The sequence below is a fragment of the Taudactylus pleione genome, unplaced genomic scaffold (genome assembly GCF_031769625.1).
Source record: "Taudactylus pleione unplaced genomic scaffold, aTauple2 ptg000202l, whole genome shotgun sequence".
Lineage (NCBI taxonomy): Eukaryota > Metazoa > Chordata > Amphibia > Anura > Myobatrachidae > Taudactylus > Taudactylus pleione.
In genome coordinates this window covers 135318-158812 of record NW_028284604.1, presented here as the reverse complement: position 1 = coordinate 158812, position 23495 = coordinate 135318, and the positions used below count along the sequence as shown (strand labels likewise).

General features: G+C 43.2%; 1 protein-coding gene across 1 annotated transcript; it reads right to left on the bottom strand.

Moving 5' to 3' along the window:
* Positions 1-4463: 4463 nt before the first annotated feature.
* On the bottom strand, positions 4464-22388 carry MACIR (macrophage immunometabolism regulator). Its single transcript, XM_088477662.1, has 2 exons — positions 22286-22388; positions 4464-9175 (listed from the first exon to the last, which is right to left on the bottom strand). Exon 2 carries the CDS (start codon positions 9163-9165, stop codon positions 8539-8541), a length of 627 nt encoding a protein of 208 aa, XP_088333788.1. The 5' UTR covers positions 9166-9175; positions 22286-22388; the 3' UTR covers positions 4464-8538.
* Between the last annotated feature and the right edge of the window lie 1107 nt (positions 22389-23495).

Here is a 23495-nt window from a genome sequence, read left to right as displayed (position 1 = left end):
CTGACCTCTGGTAACACGTTCCCCTCCCTCACCAGTGTTGTCAAATGTGTTACTACAGGGTGAAGGAAGGAAATGTTACATTACCCTCCCATAGCAGTGTAGTAACACATTCTGTTCCTTCACCTCTAGGCTGTGTAAACCAGCCGAGTACGCTGGCCTCGTGGCAGCAGAAGCGTCTGCTGCCAATCCCCGGCGTCAGACGATAAGGCCCCGGTGGTGTACTTAGGACGCGGACAATCCCGGGCCCTAACAGCAGCGGCTTCTGGTGCATCTCTGACACCAGAAGGACTGCCGCGTAAGATTTCCCATAAGAGGGGAATCGCCTTACCTGACATCTCCGTATATAAGGCTGCATTCAAGGTCGCAGCATAGCAGCTAACAAACTTAGCCGCTACCCGCCGAAATCACCAGCCCAGTTACTGGTGTTGCGGCCCGGCGGAAGTAGATGGAGTCGCAGTATATGCATCTTAATTCAGATGCTTAGCACTACCAACCCGAAAAAACATAACATAAAACAAACCATAAAATAAAAGCTTAGGACTGCCAGAGCAGTCGCGTTACAAAGGTGCGTCTTGATCCTGCCGCACCAAACGAACAACTGAAGTCCTATGGCTAGGGGCGGGGTAGATATGGAGGAGGGCCCAAGGCAGCCTGGGAGCTGAAGCTTTAACTGTTTGGTGCCTGGTCTCCAACCATAATATCCCAATGGTATCCCTGTGCATCCCTATGGACCCTGAAGAAGAAAGTTCCTTAGTAAACGAGCAATAAGGAATAAATGTTTGAGTAATGTTTTTTCCCATTTTGCTGGACATATCTCATTCAAACTCTATGTCGTGATAAACTAGGACAGAGGGGAATTGAATATCATTCTTAATAGACTTTTGGTAGACACTTTCTTGGCGATGGTCACATAAGTTTCCATACAAAAATAATGAATTACTCTGGCCAGTTTTAGTTCCTGTCCATCACCTAGCAAGGGGCAATTTGTTTTAGTCTGAAAGTAAAAAATAGATACTGGCAGTAGTGGCTTCAGAGGTGGGGCTGCAACACAGTCCAAAGTTCAGATAGGGGAGCCACACCAACAGCCATCCCAAATGCTGCCTGATATCACTGGCAGGGACTCACTGGCAGTCGGTGTGGCTCCCCTATTTGAATTTTGGACTGGACCCCTGGAGCCATCACTGGACACTAGTATATTATTTGTTCCTCTTTCATGTTTTGTATATGTAAAGGTCATGTTTGTCGGCAAAACTGTATCAACATTTATTTCCTAAATTGACAACAAATATAAGCAATCTTATGTATCATGCCCTTATGTATCTTCAGCTGTCCAAGGGAGAACAGTCTCCACAGTTGGAAGAAAAATTCAGAGGAGGTAGGCCGCAGAGCAGTCGTGGGATTTCCTGGGTACCGCCCATCCGGGTCTATCAAGCCTAGGAATCCTGGATGGGTAGTTGGGCTGCGAGTTTAACATGCCTGTTGTACATAGTCAGGAACTTGCTAAGTAAAATCTCTAATTCTAGCAAAATGTTACCTATGAAATTGGGCATGTTTCATACGAATGTGGATTAAAAACTAACACTTATCAATATTATAATTCAACAACAGTAAGCCGCTACCAAGTGCACAAAACAAAAACTTGGTGAATAAAAAAAAAAAGAAGAAACCTTTACTTGTTTTTACATTTTTTTATTTACATCTGTATTTTGGTTGACGGTTAACAGCAAAGATAAACAGAAATCATTGTAAATCATTCACTAGTACAATAAAATATGACAAAACTCATTTTATTTTAAATGACTTCAAAGGTCATAAGTAACCAAACCATGAGTATGTCAGCTGAAACTGGGCTTTCTTACAAATAGCCACAGTGAATAAATAATATAATGCAGAAATACTTGTATGTTTCACAAGTGCCTCTGAATAAATACAAATAAACCAGAAGGATGACATTCATCAACTAGACTGGACGGAAAAGAACCCTGTATGCTAAGAATTTCACATGGAATGGTCATACAACTGCAAAACACGCCAAAACTAACTATATAATGACAAAATCAGTTTCTCTTGTACAGTATACGTATCACCTGCTAGTAAGTGTATAGAGCAGAATAATATTGGACTCTATAGGGGGCAATGCAAATGTTTCTTGCGCCCCCTGCTGGCCGTCTATACAAATAGATGCCCAACGGAGCAATTCAATTGTTGGCTCCCATTAGTACTGAACGCGGCTACTAACACCGGGTTTAGTCGCGCACACTGGCGAAACCCATCTATAGAAGTGGCGCCGAAATAAATGGACTTTACACAAACTTTACACCAATTTCTTCTCGCACCTCAGGATGCTGCGAGACTAAATATGTCCCCCCCCCCCACACAGATTTAGGCATCCGAACGGAGCAACAATTGAATTTGTTCCATTGGGCGCCTATTCGCATCGACGCCAAATGGGGGCTGTCTAAAACAATTAAATCGCTCCCTATAGTGTTTTGTAGACTAAACACTTCATGTAGATTTACAGAACAATCATTTAAATAAAGTGCTGGAACTCTGACACCATTAAGGGTGAAGCTACAGTCTTTAAGAGCCAGTAAAACGCAAGTTTAGGTGTTAAAAAACGGCATCTTGGAATATTAATATATAACAAAGGTTGCAATGCCATAACTAGAGTTCACATTTTTATAGCATATGCAACCTTGTCACTCACCTTACTGCAAACTATTATTCACTGATGCTGAAAGACTGGTTAGGGCTGGCAACATTGGACATAAAGGTCTAGCACAAGTGGCCCACCTTACAGTACTTCCCATTGCATGTTCAAGGGTTATCTGTCTACAATGGTATATAATGCAGAGGTAGCTCATTACAATCTGGCAGCAATGTCATATTTCATGATATACAGATGTCTTTAATGAGGAGATACAGTGTTGTTATTCCTGCTATGGGCCAGTAAAACTTGTCATATAACTACAATGGTTCTATATTAAGTAACTTTACAGCCTATTTCAGAACAGTAGGTTGCACCACTGAAGCACAGCAAATATATACACACACTGAAATATCTCCAGTCCCATCAACGTAAGAGACCCTTTACACACATAAAATGATATCTATGTAAATGTTGTTAGTATCTCATTTACATAAGGCAACCTGCATTGTAGGGTAAGGAACAGATTTACCAAGGAATGATATTCTTATTATCTCTCGTTACTAATCATAAATGGTGCTCCAACCAATCTGCTTCTAACTGTCATTTTTCAAGCACATGACAGTTAGGAGCTGATTGGTTGGAGCACCATTTAAGATTAGTAACGAGTGATAATAAGAAAATCACTCGTTGATAAACCTGGGCCTTAGTCTCCAATAAAGCCCCGCGCTGTTGACCCCAAGATTGTCTAATTAAGTAATTAATATACCAAAAAAATTGTTTTTACATGTTTAAAAATCTGTTAATAAAGTTTTTTCCTAAAATAGTTTGTAGGAGCACATTGGTGGTAACATGTCAGCTTACTGTGTATTTGGAATACGATACAGAGGATTGGATCATGCTGTATGTTAAAAAGCTTGTCAACATCGATGTGTTTTCGTACCCTATATAAAATGTAGTCTGGTACCAGTGGCACATATATTTTTTCCTCCTCTTTAAAACCTGTCTACATCTCTCAGGAAAGGTCGGTTACATTAAAATGTTCGTAATTATATGTTGCTATTCATTAGCTTGGAAACTAGCTTTGCTATTATCGTACTTGGTTTCTCAGCAACTTTACAGAATGGATAGAACGCCTTTTACAAAGGCAGAATTTTTTTGCTTCATGAATTGTCCCACCCATTTGTAGATCGGCTGAGAGACTGAAAAATAACATGTAAGCAGGCCCTGCTTATATGAATAAAACTGTATCATCCTTTCAAATGATTAACAATACATAAATTCACACCCTATAACAGTGATGGATGTGGGATTTGCAGTTACACAGCAGAGGGAAGACAGTTACTATCCCTGCAATACATACTAACATTGATAATCAGCTAAGCTAGACTAATCTCAAGAAAAATAGAACTTCAGTGCAATCATCATGTTTAACATTACAACCTCTTGACAACTAGTAGACAGTTAGTGGAAACCCTATGCCCAATTTATCCTTCAGGAACCCAATGGCTCACAGGTCAGTGTAAGGATGTAATGAGTACTTCCTGAAACAAAGACAAGAAACGAACAGTGCTTAAAAATGTATAAGAAATATACTGTCTACTCAACATCAAATATTTATATTAGGTAAGAAATAGTCATACATATCGCTGTAACCCAAGTCTTTTAAATAAGTTATATCTTTCTGTGATGGATGGGATAGATGTACTAAGCCTTGGTGAGAGATAAACTGGAGAGAGATAAATTACCAGCCAATCGGCTCATGTCATTTTTCAAACACGTGTTTGAAAAATGACAGAAGTTGATTGGTTGGTCCTTTATCTCTCTCCACTGCTTAGTACATATACCCCAAAGATATTGTCTACTGTGGTCTGAAGCATCACAGTCCCGAATCTAAAATGCAACCAAGGCACCACTTATTCTTAAACTGTGCCAATAGCCTGTACTCAGTGGAGACAGCCATTGTGGGCAGCTGAAACCAATGTATATCACGTCAAAAGAATAATCACATCACCTAATCAATAGTTACTAGTGAACTGCACTTTAAGGAAAATGGCTTCTTTTGTGTAGGCGATTGGTACAATGTATGTGTCAATTTAATCTCAAACTAGCAGGTTAATAAATATAATTCCTGATATGATTGTCTCATCTGTATTTTAGCAGTTATTACTCTACAGACCAGTAGATCAGAGCTCATTTGGAAACTTAACCAAAAACAATTATAAATACAGTATATATTTTCCTTTAACCAGGAGCATGAATGGCAGCAGTTTCATCAATACTGTGCTATATTTCTTACATATAACATATCTGTGTTGGCTCTTGTCACTCTGCAAGTCTTACATTAACAAGTTGTTTTTATCATTTATGCTCACCAGAGTGAACAATATTAATGTCCATCAGTATTACAGCAAATGCTTTAAGTTCTTCAATGTATTTGAGAAAAAAAGATTTATGTCAAAATGTTGACACCTTACCTTGAATTGTTTAAACCAATAAGCAATGGTCTCTAAAGCTTACTTAGTAGTGCAAACTGTTCTGTTCCATTTCTTCTTGTACATGAGCTCCTGCAATGTTTGTACCCAAAATAATATATTATGGATGTTTCAGTATGAAGATATTGGTCACAAGATTATGGCTTTGCCATTTACTGTAACAGTTATGATGTTTGCACTACTGCCAATATCTTGGACTGGACAAGCTTAAGCCTGTCATAAGCATCTGCTGCCATATTTATAAATGCTCACATTAGTGTTCATGTTGTAGAAAGGAAATGATCTCATGAGTATTTAAACACTCACCAGTTTACCTACAAGGTGGAAAAGGCAATAGCATCAATTATAGAAGCATAAAATTATTTATAAAGCCTAGGTAAGTCAGATGCGTTTATGGTAAATCTATTAAGTCATCAAAACGCACAAATCATACCAATATATGATAAATGTGTCTCTGAACATGTCCCCTGACATATTGAGTATTGTAAATAAGGCTACAATAATAATGGCTAATAATAATGGCAATGATAGCAGCAGGCATTAGTTTACCAGTACCTGTGATCTGTGTACATGTTCTTACTAGAAAACTGTAATAGAGGAAAAGCAAATCACTGAACTGTGCCCAGAATTCATTATACAAATCATACACTAGTGCTATCTGTATCAGCGAGCATTTATGTCTGACAGCAAGCCAGTGACTGTATGACATGTAAAGCAGGTTGTCTCAGGAATAAAAAAAACATTTTTCAGTCTCTTTCTAATCTAGACCAAGGGGCATATTTATTAATTATTGGGACTATTATTACAGCAATAAGAAATTAAGTATCACCCTGATATATATCATAAACACGTACAGGTCCCTGCGATGTGTAATGTAACTCTTTTTCAGGGTTCAGGACCAGTGTTGCGCAGGTGCGGTCGCTATACTGTCAGAAGGACGACAGTAAGCATGTCAACATTCATAATGTCGAAACAATATCAACATTAGAATGGCTAAATGGTTCAGACTGTCGACATGCAATATGTTGAATGCCGACATGCTGAGGATGCCAATGGTTAGGCATAGGCACCACCAGGAGGGTTAGGGTATGGGGGAAGGTTAGGCACTAGGGGGAGGGTTCGGGATTAGGGGCGAGATACTCACCACAACGTTTGAGCATCGGAGAACCCCCATGGAAGTGCTTGTCACATTGCCGCCAGGACCCGGAAGAAGATGCTGGAGCCACTGCTCTGCCGGGAGAAGGTAAGAGACCACAGGGCCACCTGGAACGGTTTGTCGACAGTTCATCATGTTGACAGATCATCCGTATAGATGTGATTGTCGACATTGTCTATGGCGACAGTTCGACTATGCTGACAGTCCAACCATGTCAACATTATCACGTCGACCGGATTGTCGACATGGTAACCATCGATAAATCATACCACACCCGTGCGCTCATCAGACCACGTACATGCGAGTGGCCGTTGTATACAGATCACTCCTAGGGTACATTTTGCAACGTGTAGCCCATAGGCTAAAATGGCTAACACCATCTCCGATATCTGCCGGGGTTCCCGCATACATACATCCGGGTGACACTTAACAGTTGCGGGTACCTCCTGAAAAAGAGTGTTTTTAGGGGATATGCTGCAATTATTTTTTAGCCTCAAAAAGTGTTTAGATGAAATTGCTATGCAAAGATGTATATCTTATTACTAGGAGTTGATCGATCAGTGTTTTGTAGTGCTGTTTAGAACCAGGCTGCTGCATTACCAACTCAAAGTCATTGAGTCTGAGCAGTGGAAATAGATTTTAATGGTAAACATTGCATATTCGTTGACTCTGGGTTTGTGATGCAGCCGAGACAGCACTGCAAGGACATGGATTTACTGAAGGTGGCAGAAAGTGCAGTACAGCAGTGCTCTATTAGAGTGCATCTAGCAGACTGTGGGCCTGATTCAGACCCACTCGCAAGCGGGTCAATGGTGGCCCAGTGCGCACGTGCAGCGTGTGCGCGAGCCCCGGAGCGAGCGCAAAAAGCGTACGCTCTGGGACTCACTACAAAAGGGGCGGCTGTCGTTGTTGATCGACAACTCGCCCCGTTTTGTAGGCGTGGCGGGGGGGTGGCTTCACAAACTGAGGCGTTCCCATGCGAACGCCTGCCGTTTGTGGGCAGCCCCACTGACTTCACCAGTGTCTATTTGAGCCAGAAGCTCTCTGGGGCTTGCGTCCACGAGACCCTACCACAAGGGTCTCGTCATAAGCCCGATGCTCGCAATGGTCTTGACCATCGCGACCATCATCATGGCCGCTCGCAATAGCTGTGGGTGGTAACCCACAGCTATGCGAGCGGCCAAGAGGCCGCAACTAAAAAAAACCTGCGCCCCCGATTCAGAGCGAGCGCTCGCTTTTTGCGAGCGCCTCTGGATCAGGCCCTGTGTACAGATAGTAGGACCGGTCCTATAAATAAGATTTCTTATATGAGCTGTAGACTTTCTTTATAAAAGGCTAAAGGCCTCTTCCGCCAATTGAACAGATGGGAGTATTTTTTTAATTATTTTTTAAAGACAGAGCAATTATTCCCTCGTCATTTGTCTCTAATAAACTCTCAAATATTTTTTGTCTTATACACTTTTAAAAAACAGCCACTGAACTTATTCACATTTCACTAATATTCTAAGCACTGTATAGTTCATAAAAAATATCTATTGCTTAATCCTACAAAGTAAATTTGGAATTAATGATGAAATAAACAGCAATGGAAAATGTGGAAATTGTTACTCTGTTTTAAGGGAACGCATAAGCAAACCTCTACCAAATTCTATAGCAAATTTGACTCCGTAGAATGAATGAGCAGTGAGAAAGGGCATTACTATTGTATTACTAAGTATTTGCCCACCTATATATTAAAGCTACTAAGTATTCATTTTAAGACATTCAGCAAGTAAACAATAAAATACTCATGAATATTTTAGTATCTAAATCATACTTATCCACAAACATAACATAAATTTTAGTAATTAGTTAGCCTAAACTTTGTCACCCACAACACACTGCAGAGCGTATAATCAGTGAAATCCTCATTTTTATCGTTCCTGTCAAATGTGGTACAAAGTTTATCTTTGTCAGTCACTCAAAAAATTAGATAACTATCTCATTCTAATCCATTGTAATCCCAGACTGAAAAAGTCTAGCTCCTTCAAGGTAGAAATGGCTTGAAAATTGGTGCATCTGAACCAAACTTTGAAACCAAGTGGTATAGCATCAGCAAGCTGCTCGATTTCAATTGGCTTGGGTTGTACATTCCCAGGTGCTACTGAAACAACCATTATGTGTAGCACAGATTCTGTTTCTTAAAGTGGTTTTCTTATGTGCAACAAGATAGGTGCTAAAGAAATCAAAATCTATCTTTTTCAGGTATTATTTCTTGCAAAGACACGGTCCCCCCTCAGAGTAAGATGCTGAAGTTGGTACTGCAAGACCTCAGTGTCTGCGGTTTCCTTGATGTTCATCTTGTCTAAGTTGAGGTAGTCCAAGGACTTTGATTGTATTCTCTTACCCTTAAGAAGACAAAGGGGCAAAGGGCCATGAACAGCCTTGTAAGACTCATAAGGAATAACTTTATTGCACTTATCACCTGAGCTTGGCATTCGTCTTCGCCTCCTTCCGTTAATCGCTGGAATTTCATATGGCTGATAGTGTCGACCTTTAGCTTTGTATATCCGAGAGGAGCGGGAAAGTCCGGAGTCATGGGGCTTGGGGCGGAAAGGCGATAAGGCCTCGCCAGCATTCTCTTCTGTTGATGCGCACTTGTGAGCTAGTTTTAGAAGCTCCTCCCCTGTGGTAAATCCTACCAGATAATTGGAATCCATGTGGAGTATTTGATAACCTGACACAGTTCTACGAATTGGGGAGCATGGCGTGCTAGAACAGCGAGGTTTCTCAGCTTCTACTTTTAGTGGAGAATTCCGTTCTATTGTACTAGTGAGAGGTATAGAAGAAAGGCTAGTCCTGTTATCTCCATTAATATCCACTTCCATTTTGGAGATTCTTAAAGAAAGGGAAAAAAAATATATAAGACAAAAATGAAAACCAATAAACGTTAAACGATCAAATCAATTAATTGAATGTAGAGTGAATCAGCCAGTGGATGAATATTACCAGTGAATAAACATTTTCAGGTTTAAAGCATTAAAACAATCTTTAACCTTATCAGCCAATCATAACAAGTGTATCATATGCTTTGCTTCATTCATACAGTGTTCATCACTGGATGATTCATCGGGCAAAATTTACTAAGCGGCGGGCTCTGAACCCCGGCGGTTTGACAGCGGGTTCTATTCTGTTCTAAACCCCGGGGGTTTGGTGGCAGTTTTGCAGCGGTTTCTAAATGACAGCCCTGTTCTATTCTATTCTAAAAATGTGTTTTGACAGCAGTCTTGCAGCGGTTTTGGCCTTAGTAAATCTCAGATAGCAAAACCGCAGCCAAAACACATTTTAGAATGCAATAGAACAGGGCTGTCATTTAGAAACCGCTGCAAAACCGCCACCAATTTCCCGGGGGTTAAGAACAGAATAGAACCCGCCATCAAACCTCCACCAAACCGCCGGGGTTAAGAACCCGCCGCTTAGTAAATTTTGCCCATCCTCTCTCTTATTTAGTGCCACATTTATCTTGCATTATGTTGCAACATCATAGTCAGCTTGATTGCAAAGTCAACGTGAAAGGCTAATGCTGGCATAGTCCATTTCACCAATAGTACATATTAGTTAGTGCGCTTGTTCTGTATGCATTCAAATGTCTTTTTGAGTGCCAGAGTTTACTCTCGGGTTTACTGTATTTGCAAAGTACTTTGTAATATGCTAAAATATCTCTTCATTATGGTTTGTTAATAGCTTCAACCATTCTTCTTTTTTGGTATATACTCCTTTGCCTAATATTTTCATCTAAATTGACCATTTTTCTAATGCCGACTAGTCATGAGCTTTTGACAAAGTCACACTTTGGGCCTCATTTAACCACGATGCATGATCACTTTAGCACTCGCTAAATGTTATCTCATCCTTTCTGTATTCAACAAACAACGGGAAACTAAGATCACCACTGTTTGTCATTGCATAGCTTTTGCCATCATAAGATGACGACACGATGCAGTCCTCATTGCCGGCAAAGGGGACCCGGCAGCAGCCTTTCCGGCATCACCGAAGCCTTCAAGGCACTGGCGCTGGGTTAATCAATCATGCACAGACTTACCATTGCGTATGTGCATGGCAGTGTACCCCCTTGCTGGCAGCGATAGGCTGCCAGCAGGTGAGCAAAGGACCCCGCAGACGAGGAGGACATTCCTGGACCTCGCCAGCGAGATAAGTAATGATGAATACCAATTATGTCGCTGGTATTTAGGATCGTTGTCAAATGAGGCCCTTTATTTTCTATCTATTTTACTATTGTCACTTCACGCTCTTTCCTCCTATTATGTAAACACCGGACAACATAGAACATTTTATTAATAATTCTTTATTTATATAGCACCTTTCTCGCAGTAGGACTCAAAGCACTTTACATAGTTACAAAGGGCAAGGCAGCCATCTTAGTTGCACTCAGAGCCTGATTCAGAGACGGACGCTCTGAAAGAGCGCTCGCTCTAAATTAGGGCTTTTTTTTTTGTTTTTTGTGTAGCCTCCTGGCCGCTCGCTTAGCTGTGGGTGACCACCCACAGCTATTGCGAGCGGCCAGGATGATGGTCGCGATGGTCAAGACCATCGCGGCTTGTGACGAGACCCTTGTGTTAGGGTCTCGTGGCCACAATCCCCAGAGAGCTTCCGGCTCTAATAGAGCCGGAAGCTCTCCCATTGACATCACTGGTGATGTCAGTGAGGCCGCCCACAAACGGCTGACGTTCGCTTGGGAACGCCTCCGTTTCTGAAGCCACCCCCCCGCCATGCCTACAAAACGGGCGAGCTGTCAATCAACATCGACAGCCGCCCCTTTTGTAGTGAGCCACGGAGCGAGAGAATTTTTCTCTCGCTCCGGGGCTTGCACATGCGCAGTGCGGCCACTGCGCGTGCGCAGAGCCCACCATCGACCCGCTTGCGAGCGCTCAAGCGCTTGCGTGCGGGTCTGAATCAGGCCCTCAGTTCCTGTCCAATTGGAGTTTACAGTCTTAATTGCCTAAAACAGACACAATGGGATTAATTTTTGTCATAAGCTAATTAACCTACCAGTTGATTTTTGGATTTTGTGGGAGGAAATTCACACAAACAAGTGTAGAACATTAAGGCTGAGATGTGCTAAAGGAAAAATGCGGTAAAAACCCGGTTTCGGGGTTTTTACCACATTTTTATATGTACTAAGCCCCGACCTCCCGATTTTCGATGCGGAGGGTAACGCCAGGTTTTTCTGGCGTTATCCTATAGAAACCTATGGGCTTCTTACCGCATCCCGCTCCCCGCCGCAGCCACCCTGCACCTCTCCCTGCCGGCCCTACTCACCTCAGCCTCCTGCGGGCTCCTCCTGGGTCCCCCGCCTCCTTCTCCTCTTATTCTTCTTCCGTTTGCAGGTAGGAGGAGCCCGGGACTTCCTGCAGAGATCAGCAGCAGGAAGCTCCCGGGGACAGGAGACCCGCGGAGATCCCCTCACCCGGCGTCGGCAGCTTCGCAAAGGGCAGCTCTTATCGCCAAAGCTGTTCTTTGCGATACCAATCTCATATGTTAGTACATATGCAATTATTAATTTTGTGGTGACTGGCAGGATGTACACCGCAAGGTTAGTACATCCAGGCCATAAACTCCGCTCTGGTAGACCTTGTTTGAAATTGCAACTAAGACTCCAGTGCTGCGAAGCAGCATTGCTAACCACTATGCATACTCTGCATACAAACCGACTATTTAATGGGACCCTTCGAGAGATCCCAGAGGGAGAGGTGCAGGTTGGATGTGTGAAGAGGGGATTGTGGCATTGTGAATTGTGTCATCACACATCATAACCACATCATGCAGCAGGGCATGGAGTCAGCATGACTCGTTTCAGAGTGTGTCGTGCCACAATGCCCTTGGACCGCCCCATCTGACTGTGGAAACAGGAAGCTGGTCTATTCTCCTTGGAGTGTAACAGGACTCCCCCAAGTCCCCAGCTGGCAAGTATGTTACACTGAGTGAAATACCTGAAGCCAGGTGCACACAAGATGACATGTCGTCCGATCCGCATATCGGGCACATCGGGCAGTGTGCACCTACTATGTCGCTGACGATGTGCGCTCCCGCGCATCTTCAGCAACATCTTTCGTTGGACCTGCATGCAGGTCCGACGGGCGATATTGTCAGCGGGGGGCCATGCTACCGCCATCCTTCCGGCGCTGCAACCATCAGCATGCCAAGTCCCGCCGCGAATGACAGCTTAAGGCAGACCACGTGTGTGCTGATGCTGCCATACAGCGCCAATAGACAGGATGATACACCCAGTACAATACCTAATAAATGCATAAATAAATGATAAAAATAATACTAAAAACTTCTTACCGCATTTACCAACAAGACTGTTAATAATAATACTAATAATAAGCTGCCATGCCAGACCAGTTGCCTGATAATAGCTGTGATATTGCAGTGTGTACAAATATAACAAAGAATGAATTTTAATAAATTTTTAAATAATGTTTTGACACAAAACAAATTGAATCGAATCATTTGGTTAATAAAATAGCCAGTGAATGAATGTACATGAATTCTCTAAAATGTATAATCTTGTGTTTTGGCATTATATATATATTTCTTATATAAGAAATGATACTGTCCATTGTGAGAAGGGGAACCGTGTCACAGCATAGACAACTGTTCCACAAGACACTTGTGCTGGCAACTAATGTGGAGGTGGGAACCGTGGGCGATGTTTCTATGGCTGCAATATACTAACACTGTATAATCAGAGCAGATCTTCTGCATATAACAAAGGGCATGCTGGCAGCGTCTACTCCCTCCCTTTTCAAAACTTAATGGAAAATAAAAATACATTGTTTAGTTTACTATTAATGCCTGAAATTGTGCTTAAACTTAACTATCATTTTGGCTCTATATAAAACAGCAATGCTAACATATCCCTATATTTATGTGTCTTTCCTCTTCAATTATGCAGGTGACACAAATGAGGAGATGATCGTGCTAGAGACGTACACATCGCAGTTTACCATGTGTCCACACCTAATACAGGGCTCCTCCTCCAAGTGCTGAGCTGGCCACTGGTCTATCTATATAAATATACTACATACAAGTTAGCCTGCTTATTGAGTACATAAAAAATTATTGTTATAGCAGAGTTGGTTGGCTTTTAATGGGTGTATGGTTAACAATGCCCAACATGCATATTAGTAATATAAGTTAATTATAATAATATATTTCCCGAACTCCTCTGCTGGTCAGCACCATCAAAAGAAAATGAGCGGAATTCAATTCTTTATAGCCGCTATCGCGCCCGACGGAGCTATTCAATTCTTGCTCCTGTCGGGCACGATGAGCTGCCAGCGCTACATTTCAGCTCGCAGCCCCTGGGGGATGAGAGCTGAAATGTGCGAAAAGTGACATGTTTGGGCGCCCAAACATCACTTTTCGCAATCGCGCCCAGCACTTTGGTCGGGTTTAGCTGCTTTACGCGACTAAACCTGACATCTATGGGCGCGATCAGCGCGAACATCTTGGACAATTGTATAGCGGCACGCGATCTCCTGTCACTTTAGACGGGAGATGCGGGCCGCGAATACAATTGAATTCCGCCCATTGAAAGGAATATATGTAGCTTATTACCGATCTGTAGAATGGCGCATAATTAGGACTTCATCATTTTGATAAATGTTACCGAGATTCTGATAAAATTCTAATAAAGTGTTTGCTTTTTAAACCCACTTTATTATTAACCATGTATAATGGATTGATATAACAGTTGTTGACAAAAACATGATGAAATAATGTAGCCCAAGTTTATTTTATTGCTGCATACCCTTGAGCAGTCCCAAACAACGTGGCATGGTCTCGCTAGGAAGGGGAGCGAATCTGTGGACCAGTGTGATTTAGGCTTATTTTGAGTGTAACATAAGTCTAGTGGATGGGTATGTTATATACGATAAAGAATTTAGACTGCAAGGGGGCAAGTAAAATGTTTGCACCGGCGGCTGTCAGTGCAGGGCGCCCGACGGAGCTCCAGCAACTCCGCTGGGAGTTGTGGCTGTCACATGGCGGCCCAGCATTCCCCCTGCTCTGCAAACATGCCAGGGTGGTCCTGGCAGAGGCTGGGGACAGTTCTGGTCACAAATTCACGCCACCCGTAGTGTGTGGCCTGCTCTTCCAGCATCAGCTACGGCCTCGATTTGCTGACAGCGGCTGCCATGGTCCGTCTTCTACACGACCAGAGACGCCTCCCATCACCATCCTTTATATTACTGCCGTCTCTGTATTTCATACAAAGCTAAACCTCCTCCTCGTGTTCAGTTTCTGTAGGCTACTGGTTTTGAGAATGTAAACCACTGTATCGTGTTCTTACTATCTAACTTGAGTCCTATTAGAGAAAGAGTGCTATATAAATATTAAAATCTGATACGTTGGATGGTATATACAGATGTGTCCTGCTACATCATTGCTGCGTACGCAGGAAATCACGCCATGCATGGCGTGAGGCGTGCACCTGCGAGCGGTTACGCGTACTACATTCGCACCTTCACCTCCATAGGATTGCATGGTGTGATCGCAATGCGCGCCATAGTGTGTGCTGCTGCAGGCAATTGCATGGCGCGGTGTGCGCACGTTTGTAGCGCGATCGGCAAAGATGTAGATGGACAAATCTGTATATAAACGTAGAGCAATGTTTTTACAAAATTACATAACTGATAAGTCAGCATGTATGACAAATAAAAATAGGTATGTATTATGTGGCCAATGTCTATATTCTCCTCATAAGAAACATATATAAATCTGTCCAAATGGTGCAAAACAATAGAAATAGAAGCAGCAGTACTGTATATGCTGATATTGCTCCAATGTGTGAAATACCTCATTAGGAACCATAAAACAATGGGAAATAATGGCTATTTTATAAACCATGGAGAACCATTCCTCAAATATACTATGCTGTATATTATTGTGCTTGTGTAAAATGGACCTATGGGCCTGATTCAGAGCCGGACACTCTGAAAGAGCGCTCGCTTTTTTTTTTGGAGCGGCCTCCTGCCCGCTCGCATAGCTGTGGGTGACCACCCACAGCTATAGAGAGCGGCCATGATGATGGTCGCGATGGTCAAGACCACCGGGCTTGCGACGAGACCCTTGTGGTAGGGTTTCGTTCATCGCAAGCCCCTTCGGCTCTAACACTCGTGATGTCAGTGGGGCCGCCCCCAAATGGGAAGCGTTCCCTTATGGGGGTGTCATGAGCGTGTCACCCGACTTCAGGGCCTGTTGGCAGTGTGCAGACGGAGATGGGATGTGTGTATCATTTGGACCTTTTATGTCCCGATACTAATGATGATGGATGTAAGAACAGCGGGCGGGATGGGCAGAGACAGCCGGATTCAGGCATTAGCATAATGTAGTAATCAGGTGCCCGCAGCCTTAAAAAAAAAATCGGCTGTGGCGCGTCCATCTCAGAATCAGCCTAATGACCATATACAGGGCTGCCGTCAGAAATTCTGGGGCCCGGTACCAACGCAATAGGCAGGGCCCCTGAATATGGGGAGGGGGCACAGGGAAGACAGGCTGGCTGAACAGTGGGGGGCACAGGAAAGGCTGGCTGGTTATGGGTAGGGGGCACAGGGAAGGCAGGCTGGCTGAACTGGGGGGGGGCACAGGAAAGGCTGGCTGAACATGGGGAGGGGGCACAGGGAAGGCAGGCTGGCTGGACCGGGGGGGGGCACAGGAAAGGCTGGCTGAACATGGGGAGGGGGCACAGGGTAGACAGGCTGGTTGGCTGGACTAGGAGGGGGGGGCGCAGGAAAGACTAGCTGGACTGGGGGAGGAGCAAGGCAGGGAAGGCTGGCTGGCTGGCTGAACGGGGGGGCTGGGCGCAGGAAAGACTGGCTGGCTGGACTGGGGGGAACAGCGCTGGCTGGACTAGAGAAGGGGGGGGCACAGGGCAGGGTCAACATACCTGCGTTCTCCTGAGAGAGATTGTGCCCGGCTAGCTGCGGCGAGGAATGCACAGGGCGGCTGGCAGGTGCCAGGGAGAAAGCATCAGCGCTGTGAAATTCAATTATGGAGTCGGACTGGAGCCGTCCACCAGCATCCGCGCCACTGCAGCATCTGAACTACGCAGCCGGCCGCGAGCCAATCACAGCTCGCGGAACGGCAGCCAAACAGGAGCGGCCGCCCCTGATTGGCTGATAAGGAGCTGCTGCTCCTGATTGGCTGCCGTTCTGCGAGCCAATCACAGCTCACGGACGGCTCCAGTGGGTACTGCATAGTTGAAATTCCACAGCCATCAGCGCTGATGCTTTCTCCCTGCCCCCTGCCAGCCGCTGTGTGCATTCTTTGCCGCTGTCAGCCGGGCCCCCTCTGTCTCCGGGCCCGGTACTAGAGTCCCTGTAGTCCCCCCCCCTGATGGCGGCCCTGACCATATACATGCGGGTGAGGAAAGCAATGAGCAGCAGCTATATATAAAGTACCTTTTTTCAGTATTTTATAACTTTCAAGGTAGCAGGTTTCTCGGGTCATAGATCCCTGAACTGGATATGTTGATTGTACATTTTTTTTCTTTCAAATATCAATGTAGTTTTTTAGTTCCTTTCAAAATTATTAAAAACATGTTTTTTTTTTTAATTTCAACATAAGCCTTAAACTTGTTTTTTACAGTGCTCACACTATACTGCACTAAGCAACCTCCAAGGAATAGCACAGTATGGAAGTGATGAAGTATCTTCTCACCTGAAATTACATAACAAGGTTGGAGAAATCTTCCAGGCCATTGTGAGAATATATAGTTTTTATACTGTGACTTGAACTTGTGATATATTTTAATTCCTCCACAGTAGTGCTGAGTTTTAGGCAGGTTCATATTGCTATTTCCTACAGATGTATCCAAATACATACGCTTATCCTCAAAGCGCAGTAAATACCCCCATTTGGTGTGCCACGAACTGTGCGATTTAGCTGCACCAACCATCCCACCAGACTTTTTCACAAAAATGGGGGTGATTCAATGACGCACGATGTTGAATAGCCCAGGGAAAGAGCTACCAAAACGATTCAATTGCCCGCGCTGTTAAGTCCGACTAGAATCATTGAAGTCAAGGAATGCCGGTTACCACGGCTTAAGCTGGGTGTTTAGTCATGCTAACAGGCATCTCCAACTAAAGTGCCGGCCGGCACTTAGGTCGGAAAACCTGTAGTCGGATTTAACAGCTCGGTCAATTAAATAGCGCCGGGAACTCCTTCCCGGGGCTATTTAACATTGCGCTGAATTAAATTGCCCCCTATGAGTCTTATTCACATCACTAAAGTGACAAAAGCACAATGTACAAGTGCCCTGAATACTGACATTTCTGGGTGTGACTCATTCGCAAATCTGGGTAAAAAAGCAAAAGCGTTATGCTTAATATGCTACTTTGCGCCTTACGCCATATGGCGCAAAAATGGAGGACATATCTGTAGGTTACCTCCCTGAGCACTTACTTTTAATGGGCTTTTTGTAAAAGAAAAAAAAATTACAAAGAATATTTTTTTTTCTTAATTTAAAAAAAAAAAAAAAAATGTAGTTATTTATCTTTTTGTCTATTTTTTCCGAAAGTATACTTCCTAATAAGATTGATGTTCCATGCAGAGAATCTGGTTGTATTAAATAATAAAGGTGCATACACACAAAACAATTTTTTGAACGATTATCGATAACGATATCGTTTATCGTTCAATCGTTGAAAAAATCGTTCACTTTCTGAGTTAAAACGATGAACGATTATGCGCGTTCACGTTTGTAGTTTGTAGTTCAGTCAGAATAACCAACTGAACGATTTTCAGTTAGAGAAAATGCAAAAATCGTTTGTAGTTCAAAAAAATCGTTCATTACATTTAGTAAATGAACGATTTTAGTGAACAATTTTCGTTCATTTTTCCATTTACTAAATCGATGTGTGTGTATGCAGCTTTAACTATCATTCTATTTTGCTGAGGAGAATAAAAAGAAAATTTCTTTAAAGAATAGAGTCAAACAGATTAAAGCATCTAAAACAAAGTGCATGTGTACTTGGAGAAAATGGATTAATCAGTAACATTCATCTAGTCAACAGCTGCTGACAGTATAATAACAGTCACTCTAAAAATGAAATAATTTATAACAATGATAGGCAACCTGAATTAGCTTAGCACTGGGCGGCCAAAAAACAGCAAAAAAATCCCCCAGCATACTGCAAATAGGCCACCATAAAGAGACATAGGGCCGTATTCAATTAGCCGCAATAAGTCCCGTACTTTTGGCATGCCGCACTTTGCCGACTTTTGTCCAGGAATGATGATGTTCGTCCATGCAAGATGACGTTTTGCCTCTTTCTGAGTTCCGTTTTTTTGGAGGGAAAAATCCGAACTCAACGTGCAAACTCGAACCTATCCGAGCCTGCACATCCCTAAAATAAAGTATAAGAACAGGCACATTTCACTGCTAATTATTGAATCCAAGCAGATATGTGCAGTAGAGGAGCAAAAAGGAATTGGTACCTAATGCTGGCAGTCGGGATGCCTCCTGTCAAAATACTGACAGTGGCATCCCGAGGGTTGGTATCCCGACAAGGGGTTGGGTAACTATACTTACCCTCCCCCCTTCTCCTCCTAACTCTCCCTTCTTGTAGCCCCTTTGTGCCTAAACCTAAGCCTCCCCCCTTAGTGCCTACCCTAACCTTCCCCAGTGGTGCCTATCCCCCCCCAGGGGTTCCTAACCCTAACCTCCCCACCAAAAACATCTAATGCTAACCCCGCTATGCTACCTGAATCTAATGCCGGTTGGAGTGTCCTGGGTAAGCAAGCCAGTTGAAGGTGACTGGGTCAGCTGCTGAGGGATACTCCCCCCCACCCCCCGGTAGCACACCCCTGTGATGAGTGCATGGTGACACTTCAATTGGCCACGCTTAGTAATTTCAAAACACATTTTTGGAGGGGGCATGAGCACCCTTCCAGGATTTGCCCTCTCAGTACCCGGGCCCACTGAAGCTCTCAGCGGCCCTGGACATCCCACCGGTTCACATGTATCAATCATTTAAAAAATCAGTCTTTGATATGCAGTATTGTAAGTATGATCCCATACGGTTCTTTCTATCCTTGTTTCCATAAATCACAATCATACATTGGGCACATGCAAAACAGCACTTGTGCATAATCCCTCTGACTATTACGTGGACCTTATGAGCATTACGCCCATCTAAGCCTATTAGAAATCATTACTCTTTAATTTCTAAACCATCAACATATTCTGCAGCGCTGCATAATGAGAAGACAAACAATGATTGTAAAAGAGGAATTGGGGACCCTGCTATGACGGGCTTATAATTTATATGAAAAAGGGTGAGCTAAAAAAAAATCCCAAATCATCTTTCAAACAATGGATAAGAATATATAATTGTGTAAGTGCTCAAGTGTGCTGCTTGTACAGGTATCTCAGATACAACTGCTCTGGCCTATTATCAGATAATGTGCTAGAGTTGGATGGCCATTTTAGAAGACAAGACAGTATATATGTGACAATTATACAGTAGTTAGGAAATATGGTGCGTTGTCCTGGCAGAAAGAATCGGACACTTGATGTTTACCCTGAACTTGAATAACTGTATTTTATAAGACTTTTAGGAAAGCTTTGTTGTATGTAATATCCCTGGCCAATAATATAATGAGTTGGATAGCGATTAAATGAAACCCAGATTTTTACTGTAATTAAAGTAAAAATGACAAAACAGTTTAAGGGTTCAATCCCACAGTATTTGTTTTATAAATTACTTAATATGAAACAAATTTTCCCTCTATAACTAAGTGATCCCTTTAAAAAAAATCCATCTGAAGCAAACTGATATATCTGCCATGACTACAAACTGTTTCTTATATGGAAGCCTGTAACCTCTACTAGTCCACATTAGAGTGTGACCTGATCTCTGAGTTTGAGCCAGTCAGTCGCCAAGTTCCTCTGTGATCACATGATGACAGAGGAAGGAGGAGGGGTGTTATGCTATGAACAATCCGAAGCCTCTCTGCTTATATTGTATAATGTGACTATACACTGTAATTGCAAATGTTATTGCATGACATCGCTTGAATGAAAACAACTTCATAGGGGATAATTGCTAAGCCACAGCTTTGCTTGTTGGCAGTTCTGGCAACGAGATTTAAAATGGCAATAATATTAAACACTCCTGGTTTCATAGTACAAGTTAGTGCACTTTTAATTCCCTCAGTCAGAACCGATGGCAGGCGGAAAAGCTAATTCCTGTGTTTTTAGCTATGTCTGAAAGGAGCATTAGTACATATACACCCATGTGTCTTCTTACATTTGACCAGATAAATTTGTGTTAAAGAAACAGACCTCATTTTTACATGGGACTGTACCTTTAAAAGTGAAATGCATTTTAAAAATAGCCTGCAGACAAGGAGTATTGTTTATGATTTGGTAATAGATATGCAACCTTGCTTAGAGTTGGCACATTTGGACTTGACCTTGCTTATGAGAGCCAAGGTAGAGATAATTTATTAATGCTGCATTGTGGTGCAAAATTTTAACTTGAACAAATCAAGCCCTTATTTACAAGTGACCGGCCAATGCAAATTATCCACCTAAATGCAAAGTTAATGAATAGAGGAGCGCAAATAAAATATACTACTATAACCAACATGCAACTTACTTGCTATATAACTATTAGTGTATACAAACATATTTATATAATGGTTTGTGAGCGTTTACCAAATTTAATATATGACATACAGATTACGATGTCACTGTACCTGGACATACATCAACTGTACACCTAGATAAAGATTGTACATTTCCATCTGTGACAAACAGCAATGACAAGTGAGGAAGTAAGAGCGTTATATGGCCAGGTGACAGTAACTGTATTATTATACAAAGGTCACTGATCAAAAAGATCAATTACTAAAGATTATGGGTTTTTTTACATTATCATATTTATCACTACAGTCAAAATTAGGGCATGTAAGTGTATCATTTTAATCTGTTTATAAATCAGAATTTAAAATAACCTAAACAGATTCATAATAGAAAGTAATTGATAACGTGGACAGTTCTATTATTCAAAATGTGATCTGACATTGGACACGTGTCCGATTACATAATGCAGTTTTATGATCTGCATCAGGCCAGGAATATGGTTGAGCAGATAGCATTGTACATGTACTTTTTACAGCCCCAGAGTGAAATGGCAGCAGCAGCAGATATACAAAAAGTCATAACTAAATAAGATGGCTGTCAAGCAGTAATGAAATAAATCCCTGTGTAAAATAAAGTAAAATGATATAAACACAACAAAATCACAGGTAATTCAGTAGCAATACCAGTGTTATCAGGACCCCACCCCAACCTGTTTCCTTTTACTTCCAAATGGGTTTCAGCCAAAATACAATGAGATCACTTAGCTATTTTTAGCCAGAAAGAGACAGATAAGGAATTGTAATTCCGTTGTCATTTAGATCCCCGTGGTATAGTAATAATTGGCAGAGGCACAGCTCCCAGTCAGTCTCATGCGGGCACTACACTAACCAGATCTTCCTGCATGTGGCACAGGGAGTAATGTAATGACAGTGTGATGCCAGCCACCCCCACCTCCTTCTTCCCAGCGCCCACAGCAAGGACCACATCCCAAGGGCACCCTACAATCATGGAGCTGAATGGTTATTTTATAATATAGATAGATAGATAGATAGATAGATAGATAGATAGATAGATAGATAGATAGATAGATAGATAGATAGATATATCCATAGATGCTGATGACTTTCCTGTGTCCATAGACTGCATGCATGTGCTGCTTCATTCATTGCACAATAGGATCAATACAACCTTCCTTCTGCACATGCACCCCGCAGCCGCTCCCCATCTTTCTGGCTCACCCTGCAGCCCGTAGTGCCGGATCCCTGTGCCCAACCCAAGGGTGGCATGGAGGCTAGGCTGGTACCTCAGCTAAGATTGGGTTCCTTTACCTTATTGTCACCGTGCGCCAGCACTTCCTGCTACACGGGAGCCGGGGAGAGAGCAGCCTGAGCCAGTCTCAGCAGTGGGCATGCAGCAGCAGCAGCAGCACTGTCACTGAGGGAAGAGGAGGAGTGTGAGCCGGGATAGGAGGCCGCCCACAGCAATCATCATACCCCCTCCTTGCACCGTCTCCAGGGGGAAGAGACTCATTTTCTCTGTCACTAGAGAATGGAGAGCAAGTGGCAAAGGTTGCTGTTTACTGGGGCTGGGAGCTGAGCTGTCAAACTTGCAGCGTTCTCTTCGCTAAATCTTATAAAGGTTACATGTAGCATGAGATATATGTCTTATGCAGATACAGCTTGCCACTCTGGGGTTGCCAGTCACCCGTCTTGTATAATATAGGTCAGGATCGTCCCGGATTTCAAAGTAAACTGGTACTTCTCGTATTGATTCAACACAGGACGCAGTTTGTCCCTAATTAGGACTTCAATGTGCTGCAGAGTTAAGAAGTAATTTTACTGCTAGTTACTGTGGGGGAGATGTATGAAACCTTGGAGACAGTTAAAATGGAGAGAGATAATGGGGCCCATTTATCAAAGGAAATTTGAGGTAAATTCCCCGAAAACACCTGTTTTCGGGGGTTTACCTCAAATACTATCCCCCGGATGTATGAAGGAGGGACTGAGGGTCTCCGATACCTGCTGCGATCCCTCCATTGCCGCTGGCAGCCGCCTCCCCCATAGGTTTCTATGGGGGATGCGATGCTGGCAAATGTATCAATATCGGGAATGCGATCCCTCCACCGGCAGTGGGCGCCGCTCGTGCAGTCCCCGGGACTGCGCATGCGCAGCAGCCTCAGGCCACATCGCACCCTGCATGTGGCGGATCATACATTCGGCCGCTATGATCGCATTTTGCAATGCGATCATGGGCGGTACTGCATGCCCTGATCGCATTGCAAAATGCGATCTTTAATAAATGGGCCCCACTGGGCGGGACGCATCGCATTCGGGATGAGGTGCATCCCGCCACCTTTCACATGCATGCCAGTATTAGTTACGCCGGTGTGCGTGAAAAAAATCACAAAGGACAACTCTCTCGGTAAGATCTGTCCTTTGTGATTTTTTTGCACATGAGGGACTAATGGTTCTATGACCCAGAAGTCCCTCTTGCACAGGACGCACGCGCCGCTGGGGGTGCTCGGAGGGATCCAATTGG